This window comes from Vombatus ursinus, unplaced genomic scaffold (genome assembly GCF_900497805.2).
Source record: "Vombatus ursinus unplaced genomic scaffold, bare-nosed wombat genome assembly UNPS02009062.1, whole genome shotgun sequence".
NCBI classification, from domain to species: domain Eukaryota; kingdom Metazoa; phylum Chordata; class Mammalia; order Diprotodontia; family Vombatidae; genus Vombatus; species Vombatus ursinus.
Window position 1 is genome coordinate 12,989,288 of NW_020948840.1, and position 12,202 is coordinate 13,001,489.

General features: G+C 34.3%; 1 protein-coding gene across 7 annotated transcripts in view; it reads right to left on the bottom strand.

Moving 5' to 3' along the window:
• BIRC6 (baculoviral IAP repeat containing 6) overlaps positions 1-12,202 on the bottom strand; it is a 316,937-nt gene that overhangs the window by 144,580 nt on the left and 160,155 nt on the right. For all 7 annotated transcript variants that reach the window (XR_003568132.1, XM_027850508.1, XM_027850509.1 and 4 more), the window contains 9 exons: positions 10,979-11,154; positions 10,074-10,170; positions 9,707-9,901; positions 8,029-8,229; positions 6,521-6,800; positions 6,041-6,297; positions 5,624-5,732; positions 2,630-2,851; positions 869-1,649 (listed from right to left, as the gene is read on the bottom strand). Coding sequence is in view for 6 of the 7 variants with exons in the window: in XM_027850508.1 (XP_027706309.1) it covers positions 869-1,649; positions 2,630-2,851; positions 5,624-5,732; positions 6,041-6,297; positions 6,521-6,800; positions 8,029-8,229; positions 9,707-9,901; positions 10,074-10,170; positions 10,979-11,154 (2,318 nt within the window). In the remaining variant the exon portion in view is untranslated. The remainder of the gene's footprint in view (positions 1-868; positions 1,650-2,629; positions 2,852-5,623; positions 5,733-6,040; positions 6,298-6,520; positions 6,801-8,028; positions 8,230-9,706; positions 9,902-10,073; positions 10,171-10,978; positions 11,155-12,202) is intronic.

The window sequence follows — 12,202 nt, forward strand, 5'->3', positions numbered from 1 at the left end:
CAGCCAAGTTTCAATACCACAAATACATTTTAGCAATTTTCTAAATCCTAGAAAAGGTAGAAGGAGATAGGACAGAACAATGAGTGGTAATATATTTTTTAAGATTAATCCCATGCTACGCCAATTATCATGAGAAACTGTTTCATAATCATGGACTAATAGATTAAAATTCTATAATGTGGGCTCATTTTAAATGCTTACAAATGCTATGATGATTCTCCTAATAAATGTTCAAGCTGCTCTAATAGTTTCCCTGCAAAACAACGCACTCATTAGCAATGGATGTAGACAAAAAAGATTGATGGAGTAATTATCTTTTTTTAAAATCTTAATTCCATAGTTCAAATCCCTGTCAATCTACTTTATCACCTCTCATTTGTATTGCAATAGCCTCCAGTCTCAAGCCTCTCCCCTTTCCACTTCACCCCCTTCCTAAAGGACAGATCAGTTGATGTCACTTCTCTGTTCAAGAAGTCCCAAAGCCTCCCTATTGTCTCTAGGATCAAACATTGACCTTTCTATCCAGCTTTATTGTCTGGTTCCCATTATCTTTTTCCAGGCACACTATAAATTATTCCCCTTTACTTTTAGTAATGTTCCAAGCACACTATCATACTAATAGTTTCTTAATAAATACCTATTTTTCCATCTTTTATTTTTATGCCTTTGTTCAGCTTGTCTCACAGGCCTGAATTGCACCCCCTTCTCCACTCTGCCTCTCAGAGTCCTTACTTCTTTCAAGAAGTTCACCTCCAGTGCCATCAAAAAGAAATTCTGGATCTACCTTAAGTGCTATCACTTTCTCCCTACACACCAAGAAGTCCAATGGAAATTACTTAATATTTACTTTGTACATTTATCTTCTTACCTGAGCCATCAGCCTCTGGTTACTAGGGTGACAAGAAATGCACTGTAAAAAGAATGCCACCGTGGCATTCTCAATTGCAGTTCTCTGCTGAGTAGTTAATCCTGTTCCAGAAGCTGCGGAGAGCAAAGTAGACCTTGCACTAGTTTGTGGCATCCCTGAACTGTGTCCTCCTGAAGTGGCACCAGAATGACATAGTAAGAACAGAAGGGCTGTCCACAAAGGGTTGACTTCAGAACCACCAAGGTAATCTTTCATAATGTGGCTACTGCCAACTTCTGTCAAGAACCTGAGAACAGGTGCAACCAGGTCTGCTGTGATGGGCATCTTATTAAAGTGCTGTGGAACATGGTGTCTCCTGAGTTTGTCCTGGGTAATATCCACTGATGGAGAAGTGCAATCAGAGCTTGATATGTGGTTAAAACAGAAACTAGCCAGGCTCCTTACAAGAAGTGAGGGTAATCCTGAGTCTAATAACTGTTTGATAGCCTCTGGAGATTGAGAGGAGGCAGCAAGAGTTGCCAAGTGAGACTCAGTTAGTGCAAGAGGTGCTTGTGCGTTTTTAGAGTCATCTGTTAAAGATGAACTGAGGTCCTGTTTTTTACTATCATCAGTCATGGAAAGTCTATGGTGACACTGTAATGGAGGAGGAGTAATTCCCATCCAGGCCATAAGCAAGGAAAAATAATTTGGGTGTATATGACACATTGAGCAAAGAAGACTGTCAACAGCTTTCTTCAAAACCATGTTGCAAGGAAGAGACATAGACCAATTAAAAAGTGACCTGGAAAAGCCAAAGAAAATTGTATATAAATGTTAATTTTTTATTAAAAAAACAAAACACTTATATTCTGAAACAATCTATTATATGGTTTTTAAAAATGCAGTTTATCTATTAGAAAATGACAATAAGGTTCACTTAAACTACACATTGCTTTCAGGGTGAAAAATGTGAAGATTTATACTTTATCCTCTCATCCAAATTTATATATTAATTTGCCGGACAATTTATTCCATATCTACAATATGCCTCCTAAATTTCTACAACAAAATGGCAAAATTCAAAATAAAAAAATTTCCATGAAAAGCTAAAATGTAAAATAAAAGCATTTTAATATCTACATGTAATTCAGAAAACAGTAATGAATTCTACTCTCATCTTTCAAACCGATAGGTCGATACCTGCTTAAAACCAGTTAGTACAATTGTTGAAGCAATTAAAAAAGGTGGCAGAACAGAAGATGTTTAGCTTTACTAAGCCCACGAAATACACTAAAAAGCTCAGCTGTCACCACCATTAAAGAAAGGTACAGAAAGAGTAATAGAATAAAGATTCAAGTGGAAATAATGGCAAACCTTTGTAGCACTAGCTTCATATTGATCAAAAGTGTCTCCTACCTATCAAAATAACTACCTCTCATTAAAAAGGCTACAAAAATTAATTTGTCTATTTTCAAACATGAAAGAAATCTGCTTTAAAAATCATTAATTTTGCAGTTATCCACAACAGGTTATTTTGATTTTTAATGAGTTGAAACAATATACAAGAGTGACAGTCAATTATTTATCCTCTTTAAAACAAGATAACCAAATTAAGGTAGTTAAAGATATACCAGAACTCCCCAGGATTATAACTGATTATATTCAATATATTTGATAACACATTCCCATTTAAATACAGAATGTGGATTGTGAAGTACATTTCATCATATACACAAGTTTGTAACAGAATTATGAAAACAAGATTGCATATACTGTACTTACTCAAAGAGCTCCCTGTTTAGCAGTGCTGGTAAATCATATTCTACAAGCAGCTCATAGCTATGCCATAAAATTGCTGCAACACAGTGCAAATGAGAGGGAGATGGCATCAAAAGACCATACTCTCTTGTTGACGTGCTGGGACAGACGTAGCTCATACTTCCACTTCTTTTCATAGCAGCTACTCTTGCAGAGTCACTGACCCACTTCAACAAAGCCTGAATTCTTCAAGGAAGAAGCACAAAGAGCTATTAAGACTGGAAGCTCAATGAGGAAAGGAATCTTACCTCACTTATATTTTATATTCCTTCCAGTGTAATAAAAAACTATATTTAAAATGTGTATGCATACTCACTAGTGGGCATGTGGAATTGTGTAAGTAATTATGTGGGACAGATATTTTCACTTTCTTTTCAAAATATTGGGTGAGACATTTAAAGGGTGAAAAAAAATGAAATAAACATTCTTTAACTGAAGGCACTTTTGGGGGCATTACATGTAAAAATGACATTATAAACGAAATTGTCTTCTGTAACTATGGTCTCAAAATTACAAATACATTTCACTCAATAACTACTTAAAATCCAAAATACTGCTCACCTTGACAAAAATCATGGTATTACAAAAAACTGGTGGCATTACAAACTATTCTAATGCCTCACTGTGATACAGAGGTAAATTTAGGTTCTGGGTAAGAAATAACTTGTATAATTAGAGCTACCCAAAAGTATAACGGGTTTTCTTTGGAAAACATCAGTTCTTTCTCACTGCAAGCCTTCAAGCAAAGACAGGATGAGTCCCTCCAGGGTTTGCCTTAGAAGGGGTTCTTATTCAGATCTGGATGGAACTAGATGGGTTCTTAATAACTTCCATTCCTGGAATTTCATGTTTTTCCAACATAAGTTGTATGTTTGTGAGCAAGTAATCTATAAAAATATTTGTACTATATGCCCATAAGAATTTCTGTAACTACAGTACTATATACATCTTGAAGTATACTACCAAACAAGTGACTGGACCAGATTATGTTTTCTAAAACAAGCTACTTATTATGGGAAATAATTTCTGACATATCCCCAAGAAAGGTGGTTGCAAAGGGAATTGGCAACAATAAGAGGAAAAGAGTACCTGACTGAGAGACTAGAAAACCTGGACTGTGAGCAAAGAACATTTGTAGACAGCATAGATTCAACGAACGGCTAACACTAACTTTGTTACATATTTTTTTCTTTTTACCACATTCCTTCTGGTCCCTCCAGATTTGATATCTCACAGTCATCAATAAGACACTAATATCCCATGCCCTTATCTAATCGGTGGCATACTATCTCTCATAGTCACACACATTTCTCTATTTACATGGACACAGCTCTAGCCTCTTGTCATCTCTTGCTGGGATCATTGCAAATGGTTCCTAATCAGTCTCTCTGGTTCCAGGCTTTCTTTTCAATCTATCCTCCACACAAATGCTAAATTCGTAAAACTGACCACGTCACTTCTCAGCTTGAGAAGTGACTCAGGTCATTCTTTAGATTCAATGGCTCTCTGTTGCCTCTAGAGTACAACACAAACTCTTCTGTTTGGTATGTCACAATACACTCACAATTGCATTCCTATATCTTTCCAGGAAGATCTCACATTACTCTTTCTCAATTACTTTTCTTCCACTTTGTGGAACCTGTAGAATCCTTCTACCCTCAAGCCAAATGCCACTTCCAATGAGCAGATTATGATTCTGTTAAGCTCTTCTGATGGATGGTGCTCCCTCTTAGAAAAATTGCCTTTTATGTATTTTGAAAATATTTTATATTTGAGAAGGATTGTGGTATGGGAGATAAGAAAGTGGTCTTGGAGTCAGGAAGACCTGCATGCAAAGATGCAACTTCTGAAATATACACTTAACTTCAGTGCCCAACGTTACTGTAAATTTTGAAGTTGTAGAAAAATTATAGATCTCGAGTGAGAGAGAATTTCCTATCAGGGAACTCTGTACACTAATGAAATCATAAGTCTAAACCAAAGAAAGACAGCAAAAGAACCCTGAATATTGATTGAACTCCTTTCTGTCCCCTTTTGTAATACCCAGGAAGAATATAAATACTGACAGAGACCATGTCATTCTTATCTTTGCATACCCACTACTTAGCACACAGAAGGCCCTTAGTGAAATGCATCTTTCTGGGAGGATGGGGTCAAATACAACACCAAAAAAACTTCAATACCTATGTGCAAAACACTGTCACAGCCACTGAATCCAAATGTAAAATGTAGATAACATAGTCCTCTACATTCAAAAACTTGATTTACGGGATAGGTACAAATCCAGTGGGCAAAGAGGAGGTAAAGATGGGCAAGCAAAGAAAGCAAAGATAACAAAAAACCTAAGTTATGAAAGTCCATGGCATATTATGGGACAGACAGTTGTCCAAGTTGGTAGAAGCATAAAATTCATGGAGGAAAACATCTGATAAGGTTAAATGATGCATGTGAAGACAGATAAAAGAGTAGGAAACTGGTGGTGATTAATAAGATGGCAACAGTAATATTCATCTCCCAAAATGGTCTAAATTGCTATTAGTAATTAATTATGAAACTAATCGGCAGAACACAGCCAACTGGAGGATAAAGCATAAGCACGTGTTCAGTCACAATGTACAATGATTATGTTGTTATCGTATCATACAATTTTGGAAGGGGTATAAAACGTGGCTGAGATTCACTCCTTTCTTCTAAGTTTACAAATAAAGATAAATACAAATAAAGATAAATGAAGATATCAGTATCTATATTTCATGTTTTTTTCAGGGTTCACATGTAGCAAGGAAAAAAAGCAAACTATATTCAGAAAAAGGAAAAAGATATGATCAAGGTCACTGGAACAGTATACGTGAAGTAGGACTTTAACCTAGTTCTTCTTGACTTTATCATCAATTCTCTTTCCAAGAGGCTATATTATCTTTCTCTTATATGGAAAATAAGAAATTTAAATTATTTTACCTGTCTTTTGTCCCAGGATCTTGAGTGGTTCCAAGCTGGTAGAGAATGTCTATTGTAGAGTCAGAAGATAAACCATTAAGTCTTCCAAAAAGTAAGGGGCTATTCAAATCTTATCACATGAAAAAAAGGAATAGAAAAAAACGCAATCTCAGAATTAATTTTAAAAAAAATAGGGCAAATTCGGGGGGGAGAATAATACACACATACACATTTTGCTGTTTGAAATCAGTTGGAATTTTATGTGTTTTTTTCTTAATTGAAGATACTTTTCAGTATCTAGGAAAGCTAATTTTAAAAGTTACAGACTACAGAAGATTGATTATACAGAAGGATATTAGTTGAGAATTAGAAAGGAGGTCAATGACCTATCATTTTCAATTTGCCACAAGAAAAAAATGGATATAGCAAAATACTCACCTGTAGGGTCACTGCCTGATGCTGCACAATTTCTTAGGAGGATATCTATCAGCTTTAATCCAATTTTAGTGGACTGCAGGCCTATTTTAACAAGCACAGCTTCGATGTTAGGTGAATGCATACCACAGTATGGTGACATTAGTAAGGCCGCACAGGTCTGGAGAAGATTAGCAGTGGGTGCAGCTGCACTTGCCATCATTCCTTCTAGATCACTTATGTGAGTAAGGCAGTGGTGTAATAACCTTAACCAACCAATACTGAAACAAAAAACACAAAACTGCTAGAATGACAAACACTAAAATTTTACCTCACATTGTTTCAGTGATAATACACATGGTTTTTAAATACAGAATTAAGAAAAAATTCCATTAAAATTCATGTTAACTTATTTCTGTGTATCATTTATACACATTACACCCGCTTATGCAGGTGTAAAAGTCTGATTAAAAAGTCTTACTTCAAATTATGCTGAAAAAATACCTTGTTTTGGACACCTGATCTTCAGATGGAAGAAAAGGATTGTTAACTGTTGCTGATGAAGTATTTCCAAATGCTGTGAGGCCTAGTAATTTAATCTGAGAAAGACCCAAGGTGCTTGCATCTCGTGGGCGGTGTAGCCTAAGACAAACAGCAGAGGCTACTTCTGGCTTAACAAGCTGGATTTTTATGTACGTGAGACCACTGGTAACCACCGGAGAGGACAAAGGTAGCATATTAACCCCATCTGCACTCACTTCAACAGATACTGAAGAAGGGCAAGCTATAATTAAAGAAAAAACATGAAACAGTTACTATTCTATACCACAACAGAAACATCCATTTTTAATTCATCTGGATTTCTATACTGTGTATAAAGCAAATTTGTTATTTTCAATTCACATTTTGCCATTGATATTCATTATGGTTTCACAGATGTCTCAATTTTGATCTAAGTTATAATACAACTCATAATTAAGAATTCTAAATATTCACTTTAAAGAATATTCTGAATTTAACTGTTGCAAATCTACATTTACTTAATCCTCCAACATGACTACAAGAGATATCAGGGGAACTGACAAAGAATTTATTAGTATTAAAGTATTTATTAACACACTTAGCAATGCAAACTGTATCTTGTGAAGAAATTTAATTATCCTATGTATTCAATTTGACAAAACTAAAACCTAGAGTCAAAGGTAAGAGTCACAGGCAATTACTGTTCAATTCTTGCTTTCATTCTTTTCTAAAGGCAAAGTATCGAATAAATAGAGTAATAATCTCCAAAGAAAAGTAAAGCTCATTTTTGACTGAAGTTAAAAGCTTTTTTTTCACTGAAATTACCTTAAAAATAGTAAAAAGTGGCAAAGTTAGAAACAGTGATACTGCTGCATGTAACTACAAATATATACAGACATATATAAGGATATCTAACATAAAATAATCGCTATTATTTTAGCTATAATTTATAAAATAATAGTAATTATTATTATCGAGCTATTATTTATTTTGTATAGTATTTAAAGTTTATTAAAGCATGTTAAATATGTTATCTCAGTAGCTCTTCACAATAAACCCGTGAGGCATTTCCTAATTTTACAAATGAGGAAACAGAGGATAAGAGAAATTAATGACTTTTACAGGGTCTTACAATTATTAAGTATCTAAAGTAGGTTTACTTATATTAAAGTGATCTATATGTAGATATTTAACATTTAATGAATTGAACAACAGTTTTTTTCTGTCAACAAAAGGCACTTAACATTTCTTAGGTACCTTTCATTATATGGACACAGTTTTAGAAATGAATCAAAGGAAGGTATGATTTTCATTTTCTCTTTTTAATTCCAGTACTAAGAACTAAACCTCTCTCCTAACACATTACGTCATTTGGCAGTCATAACTGCCAGTCAAAATTTGTACTTGACTATTTTAATGATATGGGCTGTTATTAAATCATTTTTCTGAAGCAAGATAGATATCCCTCTGCATTTCCCCAATCTACTCACTTGCAAGAGATGCAAGGTGGGGTTGAATGTGTATCTCTTTTATAAGGACAGCAGCTGGAAGGTGGATAGTCAGGTCACACCAGGCCTCCTCTGGCAAAAATATGTAAGACCATGCAGCAGAGCGAGCTCTTCTATGAGGTGGAGTAGCCTGAAGCAACACTTCTGCAGGCTGAGCAGTAGGGCTACTAGATGTAATAGTCCCTAGAAGAGAAATGTTTTGTAAAAGTGAAAGAAATCACAAATTCTATTATAAGCCATTAAAAGACATGAATTATAAATAACATTTCATCATATTATGATACTTAAGACTGTCCGATATTGATTCCTATGTAAAGGCCATCATTTTATAATAGTATTTATATAGCACTTCTGAGGTTTACAAAGCAATTTTATATATTACTTAATTTAATTCCCCCCACCAATATTTCTAGTCTTGTACCTTGCACTCCCTCTTCCCTCCTACCCACTACCACACACTATATGATCTAGTGACAATGACTTTGTTTGTGTTCCTCAACCAAGACACTCCAACTAAAATGGCTGTCCCCTCAAGCCTGGAATGCTCTCCCTCCTCGTCTCCACTTTGTGGCTTCCCTTCTTTCCTTCAAGTCTCAGATAAAAACCCTACCTTTTACAGGAAGCATTCCCAGTCCCCTCAATTCTAGTGTATTCCTTCTGTCAGTTATTTCCAAATTATCCTTGTTTGCAGAACTGTTTGCACATTCTCTCCCATTAGACTGTGAGCACCTTTCTTTGTAACCCCAGTATTTAGCACAATACAAAGCACGTGGTAAATGCATAATTCATGTTTACTGACTGATCCTCACAACAATCCCAGGAGTTGAGTGCTAGTATCAGTCTTATTTTATATATGAGGAAGCTGAGGGAGACAATGGTTAAGTGACTTGCCCAGGGTCACACATCTAATAAGTGTCTGCAGTCTAATTTTGAACTCAGGTCTTCCTGAATCAAATTCCAACATTTGATCCAAAGATTAACAAATTCACAGTCAGATCAGTCTATGATATAAAATTATTAATGTTAAAAACAGAATTTTAGATAGACAATGAAGAAAGGGTCTATTGCTTTGTGCCAAAAATTAAAAAATTAAATTGTTGACTGCTGAAGTTAATTGTACTTCACCACTTGCAACTACCTTTCTTTAATTAAATTAAATAAGCTACTAAAATGTGAAAAATGCCAACATCATATAATTTAAGTGCCAGGAAGCTAGTTCTATGGAAAATTAAGGGATAATGAGAAAGTTAGATAATATAGAATGAAAAAGAAGCTTACAGGCCATCTAATAAAATACTAACTGTTCATTTTATAGCTCAAAAAATATAAAAGAGTTAAGTGATTTACCCAAGGTGATTAGTGCCACCAATGGTGCCAGCATTAGAGATAGCACTACAGTTCAAGTCTCCTTACTCTTAGGCCAATGCACTTTCTAATTCTAACAAATTAGAATATCCCTAATATTCATCAATTGTGGTTCTATTTCATTTCAATTTTCATTGTTAATCACTTGTAATAAAAGTGGATATCTGACCCAACAGAAATAGGGGACATTAATGTTACATAAGCATAAGCACTCAGAGCAATCATAAAGTACAAAAACCAAACTCAGCAAATACACACAAATATACAAAGCTGTTGAAGGTACAGATTCTCCTACCCAAAGGTGCAAAGTTGTGGATTCCTTCAGCATTGTCAGGTTCAGAAGCTAGTACTCTTGCTTTCAAACTACTGTCAGCAGCCTTAGTAGGCCCAGAGTCCAGAAATTTCATAATCGTTGACACCATGCTTCTTGCAGTATTTACAATAGCTCTGGTACTGGTGACCATATTGTTGCAAATAAGCTGAACACCTCCTAAATTCAAAAAGAGAGCTAATGAATTTAAATGAGCCAAAGATAACTTATTTGACATTTAAAATTAAAACTCATCAATGATCCAGATGATTACATCTGATAAAAGAATCTCAAGAGTAAATCACCTAAAAATCATTTACATAGTTGTTAACAGGAGAGATTTTTCTCTTACCCATATCATGAAATGCTTTTAATGATTCACTGGTATCCAAGACTCTCAAAATGAACCATAACAGTGGTTCAGATAACTGGCAAGTAGCAAGAGAGCCCTAAGGAAATATAAAGAACTTTATAATTACAAAGTATAAAACAGAAAATTATCTATGTTAAAAAGCTCTATTAGGACAACCATATATCTATGAATTTAGTACATCTCATTATTTTTCAAAAACAACATTGTTTTCACTGTTTCCCAAGTTAATATTTTTCAATAATACTAGTGCACATAAAAAAGGAATGCACAAACTGTGTGAGGATTAATTAATTTCCACAGTAAATCTCTGCCCCACCCATTTTGAGTCAATAGTTTTATAAGGGTAAAATCATTTTGCAAAGATCCAGATAAAGTTTGTTTAAATGTCTTCTGGAATTTCCATTTTAAAAGTGTTATTTCTACTATGTATAATATTTGATAAAATAATCATTCCAAGTTCAAATAAAACTCAAAATAAAAGAATTATTTGTTTCTGAAAGAAAATTTAGCTTAAACACACAAAGCCAAAAGAATATACAACAGCTCATTAAAAAGTAAGATACATAAAACATAGTAATAAATGATACTTAAAAGTTGTTTGAGAAATGGTTTTAAATTTAGAACTGAAAATGCATCAGAATTGATACACCTTTTTACAAACTGGACATCTAACCCTCATCATGGACTGTGAACAAAGCTTTAATATTTATCATTTAGATTTGTAACACAGAGGGCTTAGTCATGTAAAATTTTAAAACTCATTCATACTTATCTCCAAATCAGAACCTACCTATAATATTACAAAATATTTCCCTATCATTGTAGCAATGTGATACTTAACAGAAAACAAGCACGTCACAGCAATGTTCTTGAGAATGACTTACCTGTCTTCCCATATAGCCACAGGCCATATATGTTAGAATTGGTTGCAACATGACTTGTACTGTAGTAGCTTTTTTGCTCAGGGTAGTGAGTATGGTGAATAATCCATCCCCAACTGATATTGCATCTAATCCACCATGAAAGTTTTCATGTTTGGTGAGGTGTAAGCCACTTGCACCTAGTACCAAAAAAACACAGCTTATATCAAAAAGATAACCATCTTAAAAGATAAGAACAGGTATTACATTAAAATATAAAGTCAACTTTCCAAGTAGCCTTGACAAATAGCATTTTCCTATATCAATTACAAAGAAATACTAAGTTTACCATGAAAATTCCATGGTAAACTACTATGTCAGGGTGATAAACATGTGGTAACTTCTGCATGAGACAATTATATATTCTACAAATATGTCTAGAATTCTGGTTAGAAAAGAAGGTAAAAAGTCTGAGGAATGCAATTCAACATTCCAACTAATTAACGAGGACAGAGTTCTTCTACTGGTTGGAAAAAACTGCTGAGGGTATAAGGTAGATTTTAATAGTAAACACTTCCATGAAATCTTCTGGACAAAAGTGAAAGATGTAGTCTAGATTACAAAACTAGGAACTGGTTAGATAACCAGACCAAAAAGCAATGCCATAATGAATGTTGACTCTCTACAGAAGGTCATAGACATGGCCATCTATACACATGATAAAGTTTACCAACATTTATCAAACCCATAAACACAAGTTTTGCTCACAAGTAGGTAGTACAGTAAACAGAACACTTGACCTGAGTCAGGAAAGCCTGAGTTGAAATCCAGCTAGCTATGTAACCTTGAACTTAACCTGCCTACCTCAGTTTCCTCATCTGCAAAAGAAGGATAATAATATCACCTACCTCCCAGGACTGTTATAAAGACAAAATGAGATAATAATGTAAAATACTTTGCAAATTTTAAAGTGCTACATAAATGCTATTTTATCATCATCCTATTATTATTATCGTTATTATTATTATTATTGTTATTTCAACCAAGAAGGAAGTTTCATCAGTGGAGTGCTCCTGAGAGTTGTCCCTGGTCATGCAGTGCTTATCAATTATCAATGACTTGAATAAGGAAATAAACTACCTTTGAAACATTTAAATAGAACAATAGTTAAAAAAAAGAAACTAATATATAAGATGAGAGTTGAATTACAGGGATCTTGACAAATGATGGGACAAAACTAATAATTAA